The sequence below is a fragment of the Pelobates fuscus genome, chromosome 5 (genome assembly GCF_036172605.1).
Source record: "Pelobates fuscus isolate aPelFus1 chromosome 5, aPelFus1.pri, whole genome shotgun sequence".
NCBI classification, from domain to species: Eukaryota; Metazoa; Chordata; class Amphibia; order Anura; family Pelobatidae; genus Pelobates; species Pelobates fuscus.
The window spans coordinates 15066703-15092362 of NC_086321.1; the positions used below are offsets into that span (position 1 = coordinate 15066703).

General features: G+C 40.3%; 1 protein-coding gene across 1 annotated transcript in view; it reads left to right on the forward strand.

The window, feature by feature from the left end:
* The first annotated feature begins 884 nt into the window (after positions 1-884).
* The window catches only part of WDR41 (WD repeat domain 41), a 29069-nt gene continuing 4293 nt past the window's right edge, over positions 885-25660 (forward strand). Inside the window, exons 1-12 of the mRNA XM_063453599.1 lie at positions 885-1063; positions 2170-2285; positions 10703-10751; positions 11937-12068; positions 14413-14475; positions 15839-15950; positions 16616-16678; positions 17800-17910; positions 18583-18764; positions 20141-20262; positions 24883-24971; positions 25501-25634. Of these exons, the coding sequence (XP_063309669.1) occupies positions 1007-1063; positions 2170-2285; positions 10703-10751; positions 11937-12068; positions 14413-14475; positions 15839-15950; positions 16616-16678; positions 17800-17910; positions 18583-18764; positions 20141-20262; positions 24883-24971; positions 25501-25634 (1230 nt within the window). The 5' untranslated portion in view covers positions 885-1006. The remainder of the gene's footprint in view (positions 1064-2169; positions 2286-10702; positions 10752-11936; positions 12069-14412; positions 14476-15838; positions 15951-16615; positions 16679-17799; positions 17911-18582; positions 18765-20140; positions 20263-24882; positions 24972-25500; positions 25635-25660) is intronic.

Sequence of the window (25660 nt, forward strand, 5' to 3'; positions counted from 1 at the left end):
TAATTTTAGGGTTGTGAGTGGGGGTGTGCCCAGAGGCGGGGCTGTCCTGAGAAATGTAGGTGGCTTACTAATAGCAATTCATGCAACCAAAATGTAATTCATAACAATGTATTTTATTTACACAGACTGATTTCTAAACACATTTATTGTAGTTTAAAGGGAGTACTATTGCTGTGGAGCTCTGTTATACACCCAGACACATTACTGGGAGTATTATTGCTGTGGAGCTCTGTTATACACCCAGACACATTACTGGGAGTATTATTGCTGTGGAGCTCTGTTATACACCCAGACACATTACTGGGAGTATTATTGCTGTGGAGCTCTGTCTGTTATACACTCAGACACATTACTGGGAGTATTATTGCTGTGGAGCAGTATTATTGCTGTGGAGCTCTGTTATACACTCAGACACATTACTGGGAGTATTATTGCTGTGGAGTTCTGTTATACACCCAGACACACCTACAAGAAGAAGCAAAGAGGGACAGATGGATTTGGGTACAAATTAGGGACTGTCCTTCCTAAATAGGGACACTTGGCATGTATGTGAATGATGCACACTGTATACCATAGGTTAGAAATAACATTGCCTTCTGCATTTTGCATAATCCCAGAATATACATTTTTTTTAAAGCTTTGTTTCTTAATAAATAGGCAGTGTGGACTTTTTTCATTTTTATTTTTTACAATGTAAACAATTGTTTAAAATCCAATGGACTCCTAATCAGAAAACCAACATCCCATGTACAGAGGTTATTTGTAGTCTTCCTATCATTATGGCTGTCACACTAGTCGCGTTTTTTTTATTCTCCTCCTGGTGGAGGGATGTTTGGTCTCAGCGCTGACCCGTACAGGACATGCTACACCGGTTGCTAGGTTACGGAACGCGGCCTAGCTGGTTGTTTTGAAGCCTGCGTGGGAGTGATTTCCGGAATTCTGTGTGAAACCATTGGGGGAAATAAACACCGAGTCCTGAGATCGGGAGAGCCGTCCGGGTGCTGCCATGGCCTCGGTGCTGCGGTGGTTTGTGGGCAGCCGGGAGCCGCACGGCGTGGGGGAGGTAACCCCAATACTAACAGCTGTAACCATAGTAACCAGTAATAACCCCACTGTGACTGGGGAGATAGGGGGAGAACGCTTCATCTAGGCAGTGATGACAAACACGTTCCCCTTTAATAATCAGGCTGGCTGAGCATTGTGGGACATGTAGTCCAGAAAACATCTGCTGTGCCAAGTTTCCATTATTTACCCCATGAGACTGCTGTCTATCAGTAAAATAAACACCTCATCGACACTGGTTAAAAAAAAAATACCTTAATGGTTACAAATTGCTGTAAAAAAAATACAGTTTTGGGAGTACACATTTTTTAAAATGGTATAACTTCTATTGAGGAATTAGGATAAGATCACTGTTAGTGAATATATATATAAGTGTTGCGGAATATGTCGGCACTTTCTAAATGCTATAAATAAATGTATGTATAATGTGAGCATGCGCAATTCCGCTATATTGATAGTGATGTAGTCATTCCAGAGGTGGCTTGCTGACATGACGTGTTGTCGTTAATATTTTTACGATTTATATAGCGCCATCTTATGCCGCAGTGCTTTACAATATTATAAAAGGGGTAAATTTAACAATTAATAAGACTGTTTAAAACAATGTTACAGGAACAATGTGTTGTTGAGAATGATAGGCATGCTACTTTGTGTCCAGATAATTGTTTTGGCATTACCTTTGTCCCCATCTGATGTGTGGGTGGTTTAGCAAGGCATTAAAAAAAAGAAAATACAAATCAGACTCCACGGAAGCATAATGGAGGAAGGAGAATTTTAATAATACAGAGTGGAGTTGCATGTAACTGCCCGTCTACATCCCTTTTAATGCTTGCCACTCATATGGGAAGTGGGAGAGGAGGCAACTGGTCCTGATGACCCCAGTGTTCTGTTTTTGTGAGTTTTGGATTACAGCATATTGACCACATTTCAAAACGTAATTGTCATAACTTTATTTTGGGATTAAGTTATCTATTTAGTTAAGATTTACTTTTGTGTGCATGCATCCAACATGGCGCATAAGTTGGCATTTGTTAATTGTGACTTGATATCGTATGATCTTTGTAAAACAAGGATTTATATATTTATTTTTTGTATCTTTTATTTTAGAAATCTTCAGTATTAAATATTGGGGAAGAACAGACCCAAAACCCGTATACAGAGCTTTCGCCTTTACAAGTACACCAGGATATTGTTCGTTTCTTGGTTCAAATAGATGATTTTAGGTAAGAAGTATATGTCCAGTTTGTTGCTAAAACCTGTTGCTTCCACCTCAAAAACATTGCCCATGTCCGCCCCTTTCTTATAAAAGAAGCTGCAACGAAGCTTGTTCATGCTCTACTAATTTCTTGCATCGATTACTGTAATTCTCTCCTAATCAGTCCCCCTAGAACAGTGATGGCGAACCTGTGGCACGCCGGTTTTAAATATTTACATTTAAATACATAAAGGGAATCAACACAGTAAAGGAGGAGACTATATTTAAAAGAAGAAAAACTACCACAACAAGAGGACATAGTCTAAAATTAGAGGGACAAAGGTTTAAAAATAATATCAGGAAGTATTACTTTACTGAGAGGGTAGTGGATGCATGGAATAGCCTTCCAGCTGAAGTGGTAGAGGTTAACACAGTAAAGGAGTTTAAGCATGCGTGGGATAGGCATAAGGCTATCCTAACTATAAGATAATGCCAGGGACTAATGAAAGTATTTAGAAAACTGGGCAGACTAGATGGGCCGAATGGTTCTTATCTTCCGTCACATTCTATGTTTCTATGTTGGCACGCGGCCATAGGTCACCGGGAGAGGGGGCCGTCGGCTGTACGCAGAGTAGGCACCTGCCTGCCCGAAACGGCAGGCGCCTACTCTGCTTCCGGGTCAGGAGGCAGGGGGAGGGCTCTAGGAAGCAGCTCCCCTGTCCACCCGCGCGATGCTGTGTGGAGCGTTGCCGTGCGTTACCATGGCAACGCTCCACACAGCATCGCGCAGGAGGACAGGGGAGCTGCTTCAAAGCTGCCAGAAACAAACTTACCACCGGACCACCAGGGATGGCTGTGTCCCCCCCCCACCCCCCTCCTTCACCAAAGGTAAGAGGAAGGGAGGGGGGGGATACAGTACTAATATATCTTTTGCTTTGTATTTTTACCCCTACCACCCACAGCACCCCTACCACCCACAGCACCCCTACCACCCACAGCACCCCTACCACCCACAGCACCCCTACCACCCACAGCACCCCTACCACCCACAGCACCCCTACCACCCACAGCACCCCTTACCCCCACAGCACCCCTTACCCCCACAGCACCCCTACCACCCACAGCACCCCTACCACCCACATCACCCCTTACCCCCACATCACCCCTTACCCCCACATCACCCCTTACCCCCACATTACCCCTTACCCCCACAGCACCCCTTACCCCCACAGCACCCCTTGCCCCCACAGCACCCCATACCCCCACAGCACCCCTTACCCCTACAGCGCCCCTACCCCCCACAGCACCCCTACCCCCCACACAGCACCCGTACCCCCTACACACAGCAACCGTACCCGCCCACACACACAGCACCCCCACACACACACACACCACTCCACACCCTTACACACAAACACATACACTGCACCCCAATGCAGGATGTGTGTGTATTCAGCAGTCTGTCTGTATGTAACTCAGCGGACTGTGTGTGTATTTTGCGGACTGTGTGTTTTTGTATTTAGCGGATGGTGAGTGTGTATATAGCGGACGGTGTGTGTGTGTGTATGTATATAGCGGACGGTGTGTGTGTGTGTGTGTATGTATTTAGCGGACGGTGTGTGTGTGTGTATGTATTTAGCGGATGGTGTGTGTGTGTATGTATTTAGCGGACGGTGTGTGTGTATGTATTCAGCGGACGATGTGTGTGTATGTATTTAGCGGACGGTGTGTGTGTATGTATTTAGCGGACGGTGTGTGTGTATGTATTTAGCGGACGGTGTGTGTGTATGTATTTAGCGGACGGTGTGTGTGTATGTATTTAGCGGACGGTGTGTGTGTGTGTATGTATTTAGCGGACGGTGTGAGAATGTGTTTAGCGGACGGTGTGAGAATGTGTTTAGCGGACGGTGTGAGAATGTGTTTAGCGGACGGTGTGAGAATGTGTTTAGCGGACGGTGTGAGAATGTGTTTAGTGGATGGTGTGAGAATGTGTTCAGCAGTCTGTGTGTATGCATTGCATTTGTTGGAGATACTAATAAATAGCTTAATTTTATCTATTTATATCATTATTTAAAATTTGTATCATTGAACTCTCTGTTGTGTTCTTCTTTTAAAACAAAAGTTGTTAATTAGTTCGGACAACTGTACGAGTAGTTTTTTCTAAACTTAAACCTCAGTATTCAGGTTTAATTGCCCTGTTGGCACTTTGAGGGAAAAAAAAGTTGGCATGTATTGCGGTTTGGGCACTCGGGCTTAAAAAGGTTCGCCATCACTGCCCTAGAAGTTGTGCTGCCCTGCTCCAGTTTGTAACGAATACTTCCGCTAGGCTGATCCCTCTCTCGTCTCTCTTCTCACACCTTACCCCTCTTTAGATCCTTATACTGGCTTCCTGAACCCTATAGGCGTCAATTCAAAATATTAACCCTTACCTATAAAGCTCTAAACAACTCTAGCCCCCGTTATATTTCTTCACTGATTCCATTTCTCAGTCCCTCCGCTCTGCCAGTGACCTTCTCCTCTCCGCTGGTCGCACCCTTACTGTTCATTCACGCTTGCAGGACTTCTTGCAGGCAGCTCCTTTCCTTTGGAACAGCCTGTCTACCCTCATCAGACTCTCTCCTAGTCATCAATCATTTAAGAAGTCCCTCAAAAATAATCTTTTCAGGATTGCTTATGGCCTCCCAGAGTAACGTCTAGCTTACAAACCTGTCTATTGCTCTCTTCTATAGAGCCACACTCCACTCTCACCTCCAGTTCTGCTACTTCCCACTTTGTCTGCTGCTCCCCTTGATGCCCATACGATTGTGTTATATTCCACCTCCTCCAGACTGTAAAATCATTTGAGCATGGTCCTCATCTACCTATTGTTCCTGTAACATTTTATAATTGTCTCATCTATTGTTACATTTCCCCCTTTCATAATATTCTAAAGCATTGCAGAATCCATTGGCGCTATTTAAATAGCAATAATTATAATGTGGAATTGTAAACCAGAAAACTTAAGACTACTCTTACACTCTTACACTGATCCAACTGCAAACGTTCTGCTCTTCATACCTAGCTTTAAGCTGATGTCAAGTGGTGTATGAAAGGCTTTGGTAGCAGACTGTAAAGAAACTACTTACTTTGATTCCCATTCATTATTTTTTTGGGGGGGGGGTAGATAAATCTACCGAACACTGACCACCCCCTGGCTTATTAAGTTCAAGAAAACAGCAGGAATTAGCACTCTCCCAAACAACACGTGCTGGAGAAAACGGCGGCCATCTTGTTGCACAAAAGTAGGCAGCGGGACCTGAATGTCAAGTGTCTGGAACTCAAAATCGGACACTCAACTCTGCGAACACTGGTCAACTCCTCGAACGCCTTTTTCTTTTCAAAGGCAAGCCAGGAGAGTGCTGTTCGGTAGGTTTGTTCGGACGAACCCGGTGAACAGACGCTACCCATGAGTCGGGGAACCGTTCGTGGATTTGTTCGGTTTGGGACTCGTGAAATTGCCTGACCCCTACCCTTGAAACTGTGGAACTATTTTGGGCAAGCGCCTCGTGAGCAGTCGGTCAAATCTTTACCCTGGTAGTGATTCAGTTCTATTCGTGGGATCTGAGTGTTATTTGGACAACTTGGGCGCTCAGATCCAGGCTATCCATGGATATGACCTTTATGGGGGTCCCTGTAATATTTATGTAAATTATTGGAGGTTGTGATATATCATGAGACCTATACAATATATATAAAATTATTTTAAGAAGCATCTTCAGATGAATGAGGGGAATGAACGGAGGTTCCTGCTTAGGAACTTCTGGAGTTAGTAGTGGTGGCAGAGCCCAGATAAAAAGTCAAACTGTTTAAAATCCGTTTGACAACTTACAATATGGCTGGGGGGTAGGGCACTCCTGGCTCCATAACCACCGGATCAAGCTGATGCGAGTGCTCTTTAAAGGTACATATTTTATTATTTAATAGTTTTGCATTTTTTTGTAAAGCATGCTATATCCCTTTTGAGTATTTCTTTCATTTTCTCAAAACTCCTGAGTCTGGCAGAGTTATTTACGAAAGGGAGGATTCAAAGTGAATTTTAAATGTAAAGCCAGAGTAGCTGAACTGAAAGCTTAGCAGTCTTAGAGAATTTTTCCAGATTGGCTATTTTGACCTTTAAATCTAAACTTTACTTTGAATTCTCACTTTGGTCTCTTTTTACTGCTAATTTAATTTTCCCAGTATTCATGCAGCTAAGAAAGGTTTTGGATAATAATCCCTTCTGGATTATTGCTAGGTGAATCCAGTCTCACTGAGACAGTCGTGACACTGTATTGATCTTGAATGGATAATAGATCTACATGCCTGTCTATAACAGAACCATTTTCACTTTTTTCTTTTAATATTATTGGATATAATCTGTGCCACATTGGTATGCATCATCTGGCTGTTCAGAGCAGTGCGTTGCTCACCCCTCTGGCATAGAAAGGGTTGCATCTGCTCAATATGTACACTTGTGTGCGCTTGTCAGCTTCTGTAAATGGCTTCATGCTTCAAGTGCTTTGATAATATCTTATTGCGAGCTTTGAAAAAGGGATTTTCATGTTCTCATTGTGGATGGGTAAAAAAATCAGCGATTGGAACATTTACTTTGATTGGTTTTCAAGAGACTAAATGAATCCTGTACAAAACTTTAAAAAGGCAGCTTTTTTGTCTTATTGCCTGACTGTCACCGGACTGCTGGAAGGTCACCTCACTCCCAGGGGGGTTTATAATTACACAGTACAATTCGGCATGTTGCAATTTTATGCTGATTCTCCCTGTCATGAAGCAGTCTGCAAATCTGGAAATTAAGGATTATTTGGGATATGACATTGCTTGTTATATATGTGCTTTATTTACTCCACTAACCCACTAGCCATGGCACCTAAAATCTCACTACTGGCTTCTGGAGTCTACTGCTCTTTTAATATATGCCAATGTATTTTTTATTTTTTTTTAATTGTCATGGCCTCTCAACTGTAAGTTGATTTCAATGATGGAATATTGTAATTTACTTTTTATTTTTATAATTAGGTTTTTTCACTAACTAGAATTTTGATGTTTTTTTTTATTATTATGAACAAATCGTTTTGTACTTATTTGTGTAGATAATTTTAATTTGCCTATTTTCAAAACCATTTTTACATATTTACTGATGACAAGCAATTATTGGTATCATTATAGGCTGATACTGATATTTGCCATAATATCGGCCAGACAAATAATCGTTTGGTCCCTACAACAGAGATAAGTGATGGCTCCCCTTTCATAAAATACTTTAAAGGGACACTACAATATCAGGAATACAAACACGCAGGGCCAGACTGGAAAATAAATTCGGCCCGGGCAATTTTGAGTCTCAGCGGCCCAGTTAGAAGGGGGCGGGGCCAAAGAGACACCAATGACAAGCAGACCCCCTCTCAAAGTGAGCATGTTGGTACAATGCTCTTGAAGGATTAAGTGTGTGTGTGAGGGATGCACTGTGTGTGAAGGCTGCAGTGTTTATGCGTGTGTGTCTGTGTGAAGGGTGCAGTGTGTGTGTGTGTTTGGTATGTGTGAGGGGTGCAGTGTGTATGAAAGGTGCAGTGCATCAGGAGTGAAGGGTGTAGTTAGTGTGTGTGTTTGGTATGCAGTGGGGGGAAGAAGAGTGTGGTGTAGTGTGTGTATGAAGGGTGCAGTGTGTCAGGAATGAAGTGTGTGAAGGGTGTAGTTAGTGTGTGTTTGGTGTGCAGTGGGGGGAAGATGAAAGTAATACATAAATATGTTTTTTTTTTGTTTGTTTTTTTTTACAATAAAAAAAAAATCTGAACATTATATCCCCCCTCCCTTCTTACCTTTGCCTGTGAGGGGGGACATAGAGGTAAATCCCTTGAATCACTGGTGGTCATAGTGGAGGTGAATCCCTGGTGGTAGCAGTGGTGAGGTTAATTCCTAGAGTTCACTGTCGTGAGATCGGAGCATTGCCATGATAACCGAGGCAAAGTTCCGGCCTCGTCAGAGGAACCCGGCGGAGCTGCAAAATGGAACAGTAATGTGCCTGTTGGCCGGTGAGAGAGATCTTTGATCTCTCTACTGGCCCATTAAGGCACCCAGCAGTGCCGGAACTCTGATAGCGCCGGCCCTGCATTGGCCGGCAGGGTAGATCCTGTAATCTCCCCTGCCGGCCTCGGCCAATGGCCTTCTCTGCGCACCAGGCGTTTGCCCGATGGCCAGTCCGGGCCTGCAAACACGTATTCGTGACACTCGAGTTTTAAAAACACTGTTTATGTCGGTGCTGCACAATGTAAATCTGTGTGACTGCCACTAGAGGTGTTCCTACGCTGCAATGTAAACACTGTTTTTTCTCTGAAAAGGCAGTGTTTACATTAAAAAGTCTGTAGGGACAGGCTATAGACACCAAGTCAACTGCATTAAGCTATAGTGGTTCTGGTGACTATAGTGTCCATTTAAAGAAGGAGCATTTTCAGAGAGGAGCTGCAATTATGATGAAACTCCATGTGTCAGCATGTCTGAGATGTCCGTGTGGAACCCAGCTCCCTAGATATCTTTCTTTTCCCCTTTCCTCTAGTCTAGCTAATTCTCAACTATCTCTGGTGTCTTTATTTAATATAATGTTTGTCTGCAAGCTATGCTGCCTAATGATAATATAAAGACTGTTTGGCCTATAATCTTTATATCGTTTATATAGTTATTGGGGTGTAGCTTTGTGATGGCATGTGTGTATATTATTCCTATATTCACATGAATTGCATAAATATATACAGTTTATTTGTACACTTTCTGTATATGTAAGGGTACTATGGCTGCCTCCTCCATGATGTCGCGGAAGGCAAACAGGTAGGCAGTGCCGAGGTCGGCTTGGCACAGGAAAAAAATAAGAAAAGGTTTCCATTTTATTATTTTTATCATAAATGGGGGGGAACCTATATTTTACTAGGGACAGGAACATTAAACTTAGCACTATAGATTGTATTCCCAACATGTTGGTGTTCCTTTAATTCTGATAACTAACGTAGGTTAATGACTGGGTGGCAGTAAATTCCAGACTTCATTCTTATGTAAATAGTATGTTGTTTTTTCAATATTCGGATATGTTCTTTGTTATTTTTAAATGTCTCTCCGCCTGAAAAAACTTTGTGCACATAACGTAGTGTTAAAAAGTACTGTGCTCTGGAATAGATTTTAGGAAACATATCCATCTTTCTAAGCAGTAAATTTAATAAAGGAGACCATTCACTACACTGGGTTATTGCAGTAACCTTGACAAATGTGGACTTTAACAAACAAATATGGCTTTTTTCATCCCCCCCAGTTACTTGAAAACTGCAGACTTGGTGTTGAGAATTGCTGTTTTCCAAAAGAAAAAGCAATTACAAAGGCTTAAAAGATCAATAGAAATGATGGCGTTGTCCGAAGCAAAATGCAAAATATTGAGACTTGTGTTCTTTTAGCTCCCACCTGTCAATCCAGAGGCAAACTAGGAAATCAATAACCAGAGAAAAGGCATTAGAAGATGTGGTTACAGCAACAAATATATATTATCAGCACTGTTTCTTGTTTTAATAGGCATAGAAAGGTGATCTAATAAAAGCAATCCCATTCCCTGAGGTCACCCAAGACTAAACCCTAAATCCAATTGAAAAACATTGGTTATCGCTAACCACAATGGGTAAATACTGCATTTTCCACGCTCATACAACTGACCTGAAATTAAAGTGAAACTCTCACTAAAAATGTCTTTAAGTAAATCAGTTTAAACCGCTGTTCGCTACAGATTAATATTGCTTTGTATTAACCAAGCTATAGTAAATTTAACTGTAATTAACACGTCTTTCAGCGTGGAAGCGGCCATTTTGAAACTCTCCTTGATACAAAGGATTTAGAGAATATGCAATGTCCGTAGCCAATCAGAGCCTGTGATTCCATGCTCGGTGTGCAGATTTTATAAGCTGCTGCCGGGGTAAATAGATGTAAGCAACACAAGTTAGATAGGTGTGTTTTACAATTATGCATAGTGTATAGTCCGTTTCTGGTTGTTTATTTACTTTTTTCGACTATACAGCTGAGCCAGGCAGGTATATGTGGTTTTCTTATTCTTGAGAATGGTTGGGTGCTGTATTGCTTGCCGGTGGGGCAGCTTCAGATCGTAAATAGGATCATGTTCCCCTTCTATGCAACAGTGTTGATGGTAGAGCTGTAACATCTTTGCCCACAAACTATGTCTTGTTAAATAACTCAAGTAATTTACTAGCAGTTTAGTTAGCTCAATATACATTATAGATTGTATTCTGTATAAAGTGACACAAATGACGGGCATGCATGTAGGTGTGTTTTATAGTACTCTATAAAGCAATTTGCACTTTATATTAATATTGTATAATATTACATATTTAGTTACATAGTTTCTTTGCTGTTTTCTTGTGACAGGTTTGCCTCAGCTGGCGATGATGGTTCTGTCTTTGTGTGGGATGTCCAGGTATGAAATTCTATTTTTATATTGTATATTTACTAAATGTGACGAAGCACACTATGGAGAGTGTATCACCACTGTCCTGATGCAGTAGCAGCATTGTTTGGATCTTTGCTTTTCGACAATCTGTTGATGTGACAGTCTTTTCTGAAGTATTTTTAGTAGTCTTTAAAGCCAGATACAAGCATTGGTCACTATGCTCCTTCCCATGCTCAGTGTTTACTGATTACTCCAGATAAACTGATTGAATAATTTAAAAGGTGACTTGTTGGGTGCATCTGCTGTTTGTTCTGGAAAAGCCTCCCAGTGTGCATAGAATCTGGTAACATTTACTCACACAGTGCTTCCAAGGTTCATTTAGGTCATTGAGTAAATAGCCAAAATAACACACTTTGGTTTTATCCTCCCCACATTTCACACCAAGCGAAAAAAAACAATCAAATTGTAAGAGAATTTAACAATGAAAATGTTTAGAAGAATTGTTCCTAAAACTATTTAATGCAGATCCTTCAAATAATTAACTAGAATAATCTTATTCCAACCCCATTCTTAATTTCGCTGTCCAGCCATTACAGACCACGCACGTTGTTTTTTTTTCCCCACTAATTTATTTAAACTTGTTCCCCTTGTGCATCCTTCCTAGCCCCAAATTGCCCTTTTTACAACCATTTACACATTTAACAAAGCATGATAACTCCATTAATGACTCACTAGGCTTACTATAAACTATTTATTTACCATACAGGTCAACGTGGCTGATAAAAAGTCTTCTAGACTTTCACTGTAAAATGATTTCCTTGCATGTTACCTTGTGTATATTTTAGGTGGAAATCCCCCCCCCCCCCCCCCCCCCAATGAGCCTCAAGTGTTCTTTTTCTATATCAGTATTTATTAAACTGGACAGTTAAGTAGAATCTAGAATTTGGTTGTGTGACAGAGGGCAACCTCTGCTCAAAATCTGTTTATTGATGAGCATCTCCCAGCTTTTTCCCATAATGTCTGCCGCTGCTTCCCCAATTAATTCATTGATTTCAGACAACTAGAAGGAAGCTGGCCATCAGCTGTCTTGCTGCACTCGATTTTCCATTAGTCGACAACAGAATTCACCTCTTTAGTGCAAGAACTATGATGACCTATAGGTGTTTGTAGTGTATTAAAATATACATAATCTTTTTTTTTTATTCTCCCCAGACAGGAGAGATCCTTTTTGCACTAAACGGACATCTGCAAAAGATTACGGCTGTGGTTGTGTTTCGAACTCCTGAAGTCTCAGAAGGAAAACATAATATCATTCTCACTGCTTCCTCTGATAAAAGCGTCATTGTATCCTTGTGTTATCATATGTAGGAAAATTAGCAGCTATTGTTTTAACCGCTTGCCTCAAGCAATCCTAGCATATCAATAACATCCAGGTTGAACAAAACTGTCACAATAATGCGTAAGTGTTAATTATAAATTATAAAAGGGTCCAAGACAGGTTTAGTTCTTGGGTGCCAAGACATGTTCCATTTTATAACAAATATCACAACTATGTTTTGTATTGGAGAATACCATATAGCAAATACAATACAAAAAGGTTGCAAACCTAATTGGATACCTGGGTATCAAATACAAGTATTTAAACACAAACCAGGAAGCACACTAAATGTACTGCCCATATAAATGCAACTTTATTTACAAAGGTATATAACAATACACCAATCAAATATATAAAACGACAAACAAGAAGTGTTAAGGCTAGAATTTAAAAATGCAGTATACACATTTACATCAATAGCCTACCAGAGCAGGACACAAGTCACAAAAACAACCCAACGTTTCGGCATGCCAAGGCTTTTCTCAAGGGAAACCTGTATCTCTCCTTACCTGGCCGTGAATATATCCCCCTCCAAACAGCTGATGGCCTTCAGCAAACCGTCTCGATCGAGACCAGACATGACGTCATCATGTCTGATCTCTTGAGAAAAATACACAGAAAAAAAACAATGCATGTGAATAATATATTATTAAGAAAGAGCTTAGCCGTGCAGCTAGAGGAAAACATACACTAGGCACCTTTGCACAAATATGTTCGTTCCGAACACTCGCTCGTTAATAGCGTTCACATGTGGGATATTCGCAACCAGCTGATCTTGAACCATTGGTGCATATACTAAAAAATAAAAATAAATGAGTCAGAAGGCACCATATTGCTAAAAGGCAATACCTGCTTAAATGAACACGTATGAAAAGGTCTCGTAAATAGCATATGTGCATCCACTTAGAATAAAAGAGAACGCTCAACGCCCACTTGCATTACATTATATAGACAAAACAAAGTAAAGTAATAAAGGCCAACACCAATAATAGGAATACATATACGCACACATTACCCAATACCAGTGAAAACTAATTTTTATTCACACCACCCAGGTGAAAATTAAGAAAAAACCTTATCTAATATAACAAATGCATTTAACGAAACCCACAAGTAAAACACAAATAATAATAATAATAATACAGCATGTCACATGCAACGTTTCCATCGGATTACATACAAATAACATGCAAAATATTCTGCTCATGCTGAAGTGCTTTACATGAGTAGAGTGTGTTTTCTTTTTTTCATTTTTTTAAAAGTGCAGATTTCAGTAGGAATTGGCACTCTTATCGATAAGTCTTGTTACACCCCCACCCCCGGGTGTCAATCAAACAACCAGCTCTGTTACTTCCTGGTTTGTTTAGCTCATTGGAACTAAACACAAGAGGCAGCAATTGCCCAGAGCACCTGCCTTGCAAAGACTTCTCATTGAGCTGCATTGGGAAGTCTGTGATTGGACAGCCACAGCAAGTCTGGGCGGGGTTAAAAGGGGGGAGGGCTTGCACAGGCTGCAGAAAAGAGATCTGCAGTTTTTGCATGCTGTTATAGATATAAACCCAATGAAAAAAATGCACAATTAAATGAATGTATGTTTTCATTGGGGGTATAATCTATTAACGCAATGACTTTTCTTTTTTTTTTTATTTGGCAATGGAGTGTCCCTTACATATGAGACATTACAGAACATTATGTTTTAGAAATACAAACCTGTCCAATCAAATTATTCTCATAGATAAACATTGAATCCATTGAAACTTGACTGTTGCAGCGCATGGACCTCTAGTGGCTGTCAGGAAGATAAAGCAGCAATGAATTAGATATAAGAGCTAAAATGACAGGACTGGCTAGTGGTCTAGGTTGCCTTCCGTACTCCTTTAAAGGATATCATATATACGTATCCTCCTGTATCTAATAAGTATGTGTTTGTGTGGTTTGAAAAATAAATGTAAACGTGATCCCGCGAATGGAACAGAGTCCCTTAATCTTGGCTCTCTATCAGGCATTGCTGTCTAAGCTGTCTCATTTTCTACCTTGGAACCTAGTATGTGCAGAAACGAGGTTCCAGTTCTCCATCCCCAATGCATTGCATCCCTGAATGGCATTCCATTGTGATATTATTAAATATTCATTGAAAAGAAAGCCGAGCATCACGCGAGAAAGGTTAATACAAGTTATAGGTGGTTCCCAATGTTTTCTAGCTGCGTCTTTTTATGACAGATTATTTTATGCAACTTTGTGCATTCACTGTCAGGATTAAGCATGGGCTATCACATTATGATATCGTCATTCCTTAACAGCAGAGGTCAGGCTTGGGACTGTGAAAGTGGACAGCAACTGCACAAAATCTCCGACTTCCAGTCTACTGTAAGGGTAAGTTGTACATATAGCAAAATACCTTTATCTTGTGCTTCCTTATACTGAAAAGTGTTCATATCATGTCCTATTTACTTCATTACATTTATTGCAACAAGGACTTTACCTCATTTTAAAACAAGAGAGAAATAGCTTAAAGGAACCCTTTAAGCACCATAACCACTGTGTGAGCCCTCCCGTAGTAAGTAGTCAAACCGTTTAAGACTGATTTGACAAGTTACCTCCTTCCCACCTGCCATAGAAGCCACCTTCCCTGCACCTGGAAACTTCTGTAAGCAGTTTACGTCAGCAGGGTAGGTGGCAAAGGTTGCTCGGCAGGTAGGTTGTCAAACCATTTTTCAACTAGTGTCGGGCAATTCTGGCACTATAACAATTACAGCTGTGTTATGGTGTATAAAGTATTTCTTTAAGGGGACACTTTGAGCACCAAAGCAACTTTAGCTTAATGGAGTGGTGTAAAGTCATATAGTGAGAGAAGAACTGATGAAACAGAATAACATTGTGGCAGCCTCCTCAGCTTTTCTCAACAGGTCAGTAAACTGTGCTCAATTAAAGGGACACTCTAAGTGCCAACCAACGTTAGCTTGTTGAAGTGGTGTTGGTGTATAGGTCGTGTCCCTGCAGTGCCATTTAGGATTCTACATTTTTTAAACATCCCTTATTGTACATTGTGTTTAAATTAAACGATCTTAGCTCCTGCTTTGTTAATTGCTCCTAGATTCTGCAGAAACCTCCTGTGTGTGATTCAAGTTCAAATAGAAGAGCAGGAGATGGGAATTTCTAAAGTAAACACACAGTGCTGTAAGATCTGATAAAAATTAAACTTTATTTCCCCCCCGCCCCCCTAAAGGCTGTGTGTGTCACAGCCAGGCTAGGGCTGCGTAAATAGAAAGAAAAGTGATTTAACATCTAAATGGCAGAGAATTGAGTAGTGAGACTTCAGGGGCATGATCTATGCACCAAAACTGCTTCATTAAGATAAAGTCATTTTGGTGCTTAAAATTTTCCTTTTAAGGATTTTGAAGTCTTAGGTTAAACTAATAGTTACATAGTTGATTTTAAAAGTAAGAGCACAAATTAGTTAAATGTAACTCGTCAGATCCATACATTCTACCCAGCTGCTACAGGATCGATGCCGCACTAGGATATATACCGAATCCTTGCATAACATTAGGGCAGTTTACGTAGTATCGTTTATGACTGACACATCTTATTCAAAATTGTTGAGAATGCAAGTGGATCGTACATTTAAGGCCTGTTTTCAGTTTGATAACGTGGCCTAAAATTCCAATTGAATTCCCCACAATTCACAGCTTAATGAATAACCCTTTGAGATTTACTGATCGGTTGGTTTGTGCAGACTCTGACCGTTATCCATAGCCTGGATGTGTGGCTTTCTGGTGGAAGTGAGGTGCATGTATGGAATCGAAATTTCAACCTCTTGTGCAAGACTGGATACTATGTGGACGGTGGTAAGTTAGCAATACACTCCTATTTGCAATTTGTATTTGTCTTGAAACATTTTATTCTGTGCGTACAAAAAATAAAGAGTCAAGCACAGAAAGTGTGAAAAAATGTGTAAAAATGAACAGCATGTAGGTATTAGTAAGAAATATGGTGGCATTGTTCTATCTTAACCTACATAATATTCCCACATGCTGAAATAATAGTTATTTGGATACAATTGCATCGCAGCCTGTGTCAGTCAAAGGTGAATTTGGGAAGTCCAGGTCCCACCTACTCATGTAAATATTTTAGGTGAATAATTAGAGTATGAAACATCCCCACTGTCACTTTGCATACAGAGGATCCAGAGAAGTGTCGACATTTGGTCTCACTATCCGTTGGGAATCCATTGTTTTTGTTGAACCATGGGACAGAGAATCATCTTTAAACCGTAACAACTACAATAAGCTGCAGTGGTTACGGTACTTAGAGCGTAGTGTTTAATAAAGTAGCTGTGAGCAGCCATCCACGTTTTTTTGGGACCTCCTATAATTTTAGATTGTGTTATTAAAACAATAATGATTGTATATTAAACAGAATATATAAGCCTAAAACGTGAATACATTATGCAAATGTATTTTTGATTTTAAATCTAGTTTGTCCAGGTTTTTATTATTTCTTTCTATTTAAGGTGTCAGTGCATTGATTGAACTGCCTAAAAACTGTGTGGCTGCAGCGATTGGCAAAGACCTGAGTAAGTTGTATAATTTGGGGTAATGGGGGTTGATACATTTTCTAGTAGTGGATTGATACACTTTCCATCTGTTGCAATGACATATTCCTGGTGCTTTGTTATTTTCTTAAAGGGACACTATAGTCACCAGAACAACATCAGCTTATTGTATTTGTTCTGGTGAGTATAATTAGTAAACACTGTCTTTTCAGAGAAAATGCAGACACTTAACTTTCCTCATAGAGATGCATTGATTCAATGTATCTCTACGAGGAGATGCTGATTGGCCAGGGCTGTGTTTGACTTGTGCTGGCTCTGCCCCTGATCTACCTCCTTGACAGTCTTAACAAATCCTATGGCAAAGCATTGTGATTGGCTCAGAACAACACTTCTGATGATGTCAGCCAAACAGACAAATCAGGGGCAGAGCCAGCAACTGCAGACTTAAATAAAAGTAAGATATAACTATAAGAGGGGCCCAGGGGGGCTAGGTGGTGATTTTAACACTATAGGGTCAGGAATACATGTTTGTGTTCCTGACCCTATAGTCTTCCTTTAAACCCATATATTTAATGTCAGTTCAAAAGTTATGCATACCTTTTCACAGTTCCCCAGCTATTCTTTATGGCGCCATTAGGCGGGCTTGTTCTCAGTTTTTCCTTAAACCGGCTCCCCCTCTCTACCGCTAGCAATATACGTTTCTTCCATATTTTAAAAGCTATTCGTGGCTGGATGAGTTGGCGGTAAACTCCAGCACTTGGCGAAGCCTTAAGATTTTAGTCCTGTCGCAGCTGTGGAGGAGGTGATCTTGTGTACTCCTGATCTAGAACCTTCCTAATTTATTACATGTCTAGAACCAGTTTATCATAGTCTATTGTAATTGGGCAGTTATTAAGACTATTACATTAAATATATGTTTGTATTTTGTAATATTCCCAAGAAATGCATAATATGAATTCATTCTGTATGGCTGTGTAGCTGAAGAACACAGCTAAGCCATAGTTTTAAAAATAAAAATGCAACATATTTTTTACTGATGACTTTCTCCCAACATTTGTGCTGCATGTTCTGATATCTCACTGTCAGCCACTGTACAGTATTATTATATCTGTGCCTACAATCTCATTTATTTTCTCTCAAAGTAATATTTAACGTGAGCGCTGTCTCCGAAAAATCTGATCGATGGGACATTTCTGAAGTCAAAATTCTGTCTGTCCACCAAGACAGTATTCGAGCGCTGCTAAGCGTTAATGGTAGGAATATGTTTGTTTTATTTTATTTGTTTAAATATACGTATATTTTTGGTACATTATTTCAGATGCATGATTTCTATTCCACTACTCCTAACATGAAGCTGGCAGGGTGATTTTGTAGATTGTGGTTTGTCCCCTCCGGTTCAGTCATTTAAACTGTAAGACTGAGAGCCCTTTGTGATTGTCTTTTAGAGAAATTGAAGTGTGGGGGGAATATTGCAAATCATTATTTTCCACCAGTTTTTCTCATAACCTGGACCTTGGATCATTGTCTATTTTGTTGCCCATTTTATTTGCACTTAAGACTATGTGTGTCTTCTGTCTTTATTGCATCTTTCTTCTCTCATGTAATTATTCTTCTCTATACCCTACTCTCCATAACAGACTGGAAATTCTCGGGTTATTTTCAGATCTCTATGCTGTGATTTAATAGAAAGAAATAGACTATGATGATCTAAATTTATCTTTTTTTATTTTCAGTGCCTGTAACCATCATAATTATTATTTTGTTTGTCAGGCCGCACTAATCTGTCTCTATTCTATCCATGCATGCGTCTAGTTCACATATATCATCATAATGCTTAACCAGGAAGGATGCATTTGAATTTTCGTGTTGAATGCCGTTTATACGGTGTTTACAGGGGTGACATTCATTTTGTTGTTCCACTCCAGACTGTATGTTTGTGAGTGGATCTGATGCAGGAGAACTTATTGTTTGGGATGCTGTAGACTGGACCATTCAAGCTTTTGAACGTAAAATCTCAGCCATCTCTTCACTGCAAGAGGCACCTCAAGAAGGCAAACTGACTGCTGAGAAAAAGACTGCCATTCAGCATGTTTCATGTGATGGAGAGGTAATGTGTACCATGGATACACCCAACACAAAAACTGTCGTCCCTTTGTTTTATGAATGGAATTCTCTTCCCATGATTTCATAATCTGTGCATCAAGTTTCATAGTGACACACTATCTTCTATTCCGTGCCTTCTCCTCCATGTCCCGCTTTTTGTCCTGTTATCCTTCCCCCTTTCTTGCTATCTTTCAAACCTTGCCCTCTTCCTTCTTTCTGCTATGCCATTTCCCACACTGTATCCTATCACGCCATCTTTCATACTCTTTCTCTCTTCTTCTTAAACTCATGCCACTTCCTCATTCTACCCTTTCATGCCATCTCCACCCCATCTTTTTACGATCCCTCCAATCCCATATGTATATGTCCCTATCACCAGACTAATCGCCCCTACCCATACCAATTCTCTTGCATTTTAATCTTCTTTCTTCCTCCACTGTGTTGATTCTGGTATTCAAGTAAGAACTTGAAAATAAAGAAGCCAAATATGAGCAAAGTCAAACCGGGTCTAAACCTCTTCCAGCACAATGATGAATTGCATGTGTTGTGAAGCCCACATAGCTGTTCGCCTTTACTCCCAGTTTTACTATCGCTACTAGTGACCACTGCACCCAGAACACTTCACAGGCCTATTATCCTGAGTGATGAAAGGAACTGAGGGTGGGGGTTAACTACTTATCTCATAAACCCAATTTATTTATTTATTTTTTTAATTTAGGTTTTTTTTTTTTTTTTTTTAATTCATCAATACATATAGATATAAATACATTTTAAAAATGGATTGATTTGGCCTAGTGACTTTTCTTGTACTCCGGATGACTTTTTGTACTGTGCAGTAAGGAAGATGATGTTATGGGGAAGCATAGCTTCTGGAGAGCAGACGGAGGGCGTCAGGAGCTGGTGGTATGCATTTGGTGCCGGTATGTAGTTAATATCAATGAAAGGCTTCCCGACGTGTAAGATTGTACACCAGTACGACACTTTCTGCAGCATCCGTGTGAGTCCAGCTGAATGTGTTCAGTACCAGTATGATAATAGCGTGAGTGCAGTTAGATACACTGCAGTGGCAAGTAACATATTTCATATCTTCACGAAGGCACATTGCTGGGTCCACCTTTCAGACTGTGCGGTGTTTGACAAAATGAAGTGCTTTGCCACATTAAAATGTCTTGGCATCCTATCACAATTCTTCTCACCTTTTTATCTGGAACATCTGTGTTATTAGCCAGGAAACCCAAATTGTACCTAATCTAACTCATACTTCAGATCTTTTATATTGAATTACAGAGTTTGGTTTTTCACAATACATTATCCTTTTAATGCTGTATTTTGTGTCTCTTGTATGTATTTATTTTCATATATACTTCTTGTCCTGATCAGTGCGTTTTTGCTGCTGTGGGAGAAAGTATCTATGTCTACAATGTCCAAGAGAAGCGAGTGATTGCTTTCCAAGTAAATGCCCATGACTCCAACATACAGCACTTGGCGAATTTACCAAACAGGTAATTCTCACTGTTATTCTGATTAGTCCATATGTAGCATACATGGTCCTCACATGTTAATGCAATGTTATAACTGAATGGAAAGAATGATCCCTGTATGCCATCCGGTGGATCAGCTTTCATTAAAGATCTTAAAGGAACACTATAGGGTCAGGAACACAACCATGTATGGGACTACTTTGTCTTATGTATATTTCCTACGCCTGACCAGCTATGACCAGTGGAGGAGCAAAGTGTGCTCATTTCCTGTGGTCAGAGCAATTTCCCACAATTCTCACCTTTCCTCCATGATCTTGCGATGCTTCCTGTCAGTATTCCCGACGTCCTGTCATTTAGACAGGATGCCGGCAAAACTACCGAATTTCATCCTAACGGAATGAGAACAGTTTGTTCATTCATGTTAGGACGACATTCTGTACTTTTAGGTCGGTTCGAAATTTAATTCAAATTAAATTCCAATCCGATTCATGCTGCGGCTGCATCATGCAGCCTCTTAGTAGATAACTCCCTAATTCCCACGGTATTAGGGAGCTATTTACCAAAAGGCTGAAAGACCTAAATTGGTCTCTCAGCCAACTTCACTAATACTAAGTAAAAATTACTTAGTATTAGTGATTAATCTGCACATACTCGCTATATCGCGAGTAGGGGCATGTCTAGTAAACAGTCAGCAACCTGTGGCTTCTCACTGTTGTAAATAAATAAATAAACCCCCCCCCCCCACACAATATTACCTAATGGGCGGACATAGTGTCTCCCCCGAGCCCCGTGAGTGGGGGCTATTCAACTAAACGGGGACATAGGGCCCGCCCGGTCCCCAACCATGAGCGGCAGATGGGGGCCCTAAATGATAATGCGGGGGGACCTATTGTCCTCCCCACAGGCCCCAACCCATGAGTGGCGGGTAGGGGCCCAAAATAAAAATGGTTTACCAATCTTTGCCAGGCAGTGCTAGGCAAGGGATGCAAGTTAGTTAACCTTTTGGAGAAAATGGCAAGCGTGTATATGGAATTTCTCCACTAGATTCCTAAGTGTATTACGAGATGGTAAAGCAGGATGCAGAGGAGATAAGTATCTATTTTTACTAACCACTGCTTTTTTTTTATTATCATTTTCCTCTTTATCGATTTACTATGTCGACTTACCTGCTTAGTTTGCAGAAGGCATATCAATCAATAAGTGTTGTTTTTGACTGGATCCTGGAGGGAGATATATATGGCTTCCACAGAACTAGTAGGTAGTTACAGAGCTTAACTTCTGTAACTGGGAAAATATTTGAAGGGCTATTAAGGGATAATATTCAGGAATTCATTGGGAATAACTTTGTTATTAGCAATAATCAGCATGGTTTTATGAAACATACCGTATATACTCGAGTATAAGCCGACCCGAATATAAGCCGAGGCCCCTAATTTTACCCCAAAAAACTGGGAAAACTTATTGACTCGAGTATAAGACTAGGGTGGGAAATGCAGCAGCTGCTGGTAAATTTCTAAATAAAATTAGATCCTTAAAAAATTATATTAATTGAATATTTATTTACAGTGTGTGTTTATAATGAATGCAGTGTGTGTGTATGAGAATGCAGTGTGTGTATGAGAATGCAGTGTGTGTATGAGAATGCAGTGTGTGTATGAGTGCAGTGTGTGTATGAGTGCAGTGTGTGTATGAGTGCAGTGTGTGTGTATGAGTGCAGTGTGTGTGTATGAATGCAGTGTGTGTATGAATGCAGTGTGTGTATGTGTGTGTGTAATGCAGAGTGTGATGCAGAGCCTTGGTGGGGGGTGGGCATTTTTATTTTTTTAATTATTATTTTAATATTTTTTTTTGTTTCATTACATTTTTTTATTATTATAATTTTTTTATTTTATTATTATTTTTATTTTATTATTTTTATTTTTTTTATTATTATTAATATATATCAATTTTTTCGTCCCCCCTCCCTGCTTGCTAGCTGGCCAGGGAGGGGGGCTCTCCTTCCCTGGTGGTCCAGTGGATGGGCACTGTGTAGGAGGGGGCTGTGGGGGCTGCAGAGAGATGTTACTTACCTTTCCTGCAGCTCCTGTCAGCTCTCTCCTCCTCCGCCGGTCCGTTCAGCACCTCGGTCAGCTCCCAGTGTAAATCTCGCGAGAGCCGCGGCTCTCGCGAGATTTACACTGTGAGCTGACAGAAGAGCTGAACGGACCGGCGGAGGAGGAGAGAGCTGACAGGAGCTGCAGGAAAGGTAAGTAACATCTCTCTGCAGCCCCCACAGCCCCCAGTCTGTATTATGGCAATGTAAATTGCCATAATACAGACAATTGACTCGAGTATAAGCCGAGTTGGGGTTTTTCAGCACAAAAAATGTGCTGAAAAACTCGGCTTATACTCGAGTATATACGGTAGGTCATGTCAAACTAACCTAATTGCATTCTACGAAGAAGTAAGTAGAAGTATAGATCAGGGTGTAGCAGTGGATGTGATCTACTTAGATTTTGCCAAGGCATTTGATACAGTTCCTCACAATAGGTTAGTCTTCAAACTAAAAGAAATTGGTCTAGATGAATATTCTTGTTCTTGGGTAGAACATTGGCTTAAGGATAGAGTACAACGAGCTGTCATTAATGGTAAATTTTCAGGCTGGACAAACGTGGTAAGTGGTGTCCCTCAGGGTTCTGTTTTGGGACCACTTCTATTTAACATATTTATAAATGATCTTGAAATGGGCATTGAAAGCCATGTATCAGTGTTTGCAGATGACACAAAACTTTGTAAAGTAATAAAATGTGAGCAGGATATTGCTTTGCTGCAGAGGGATTTGGATAGATTGGGGGACTGGGCACTAAAATGGCAGATGAAATTTAACATAGAGAAATGCAAAGTAATGCACTTCGGGGTTAAGAATGCACAAGCAACTTACACACTAAATGGTAGTGAATTAGGGATAACCACACACGAGAAGGATTTGGGAATTGTTATAGACAACAAATTAGGTAGCAATATGCAATGTCAATCTGCCGTTGCTAAGGCCAGTAAGATTTTGTCATGTATAAATAGGGGCATAAATTCTCGAGATGAAAATATAATTTTGCCTCTTTATAAATCGCTGGTAAGACCACACCTTGAATATGCTGTGCAATTTTGAGCACCTGTTCTAAAGAAAGATATCATGGCACTAGAAAAAGTGCTGAGACGAGCTGCAAAATCGATAAAAGGAATGGAGCATTTTAGTTATGAAGAAAGGTTAAAAAAATGTAATCTGTTTAGTTTGGAAAAACGGCGCCTTAGAGGGGATATGATAACATTATACAAATATATTCAGGGCCAGAACAAACTATTATCTGGAAATCTATTCATAAACAGGGCTATACATAGGACACGAGGTCACACATTTAGGCTGGAAGAAAGGAGATTTCATCTAAGGCAAAGAAAAGGTTTTTTTACAGTAAGAGCAATAAGGATATGGAATTCTCTGCCTGAAGAGGTGGTTTTATCAGAGTCCATACAGATGCTTAAACTGCAGTTGGTTAAATACTTGCAAAAACACAACATACAGGGATATAATTTCTAATTAGTGGGGTAATCCAAGGAGACATCTGACTGCTATTTTGGGGTCAAGAAGGAATTTTTTTCCTAATTTGTTGCAAAATTGGAAGCGCTTCAGACTGGGTTTTTTGCCTTCTTTTGGATCAACAGCAAAAACAAACGTGAGGAAGGCTGAACTTGATGGACGCAAGTCTCTTTTCAGCTATGTAACTATGTAACTATGTAACTATGTATATCTATGTAACTGTGTAACTATGTATCAGGCGTGTATTTTAGGGTGCAGTCCATTCCATGTAACGATAGTACTCCAAACACAGTGATTGACTGTGAGGGCTATAACAGGACTCTGCTGTGATACATCACTCCAGCTCTTTCTGGGATGTTGAATCTCTATTAACCCTTTCTGTCAGTGGGATTCAGTAGATGCAACTCCCAAGGAATCCTGCAGCCATAGTCTATCATGACATGATGTAAGCAAGCTAGATTTCTCATTGTGACATTAGGAGCAAACACGACTCGTAGCTTCCTTGTACTGTAACCCCTCAGGTAAGTTTCAGATGGTATTGCACTCAGTGTCTTCACTGAGCTTTTGTTAATGTCTGGATGTACGAAATAAAAGATGAAAGGTTTTTAGCGCTTACATAGTCCAAATGTGAAAGGCAGCTGTTACCCCCAAACCAGAGTCTCTCTTGTCTAGGCGTTGATCTGGAGGAGATGAAACATTGGAAGAAGCGCCTTGGAGGGGACGTCAAATTCCAAGTGGCATGTAGTGGGAACGAGAGGGGCAATATATGGTGCAGTATGTGCAGTATCCAAAATTCCAAGTGGCATGTAGTGGGAACGAGAGGGGCAATATATGGTGCAGTATGTGCAGTATCCAAAATTCCAAGTGGCATGTAGTGGGAACGAGAGGGGCAATATATGGTGCAGTATCCAAACTCAAACCAGAAGAAAATACACTTACAGTGTAGGGAGCTAAGACTTTTCATCTCCTCTACGTAATATCTGGATGTGTTTTCATTCTACTTACACATTTTTGTTCTTCTTGTCATTAAGTTCAATATTGTTGCTAATGCCCACTGGAAACCTTTTCAGACAGGTAGTTTCTTGTTCAGAAGACGGCAGCGTTCGAATTTGGGAGTTACGGTCTAAACCAGAGCTTTATGCTGAGCCTGTTCCAACCGGTAGGTGATACTTTGCCAACTTCCTGGCAGAAAATGCTCTGTCAGCGGATTACCGCTAGCTCATTTTTTTAACCAAACTTGTGCTGTTTCTTCTTGTTGAAGTATTTTAGTGGGAAGTTTTACAAAAATTGGTAATGCCATCACAATAGTCTGGCAGACATGTGGAAAGTGTAAGTGTTTATCTAATAGACAGTATCCAATAGGAAGCCTTGTAATTAATATTGGGGTTGATACTCACAAGCAAATAGCTGTCATGTTTAGCATCCAGGGGCTTATTTACTAAACTGTGAATTGTGGTTGTAAGTTGCAATGTTTGATAAAATTAGAAGAGATGGATTTGGCTGTTGGATCCTGGATTGCTCTAGTTATTTAGTCATGGCACCACCAATTATTCTTTTCATATTGTACCTCAAGTTTTAGGGTTATCTCATTTTGAAGACCCACTGTCTCCTTTATTTGTCAGTGTACAGACATGTTTAATTTGATAGATGTATTGGTCATCCTTCTCACTAATGTTTCTTTCGAACAGGTTTTTTTGGTTTGTTGGGATTTGGCAAAGCGAGCAAGCAAGCGAGCCAGGCAGCGAAGAAAATACAAGACAGTGGTGTAGTAGCTTCACTGGATCTTATTGGTGACCTGATTGGTCATTCTGCTTCTGTACAGGTAACGTGGCCAAAGTTTGGTTTCCT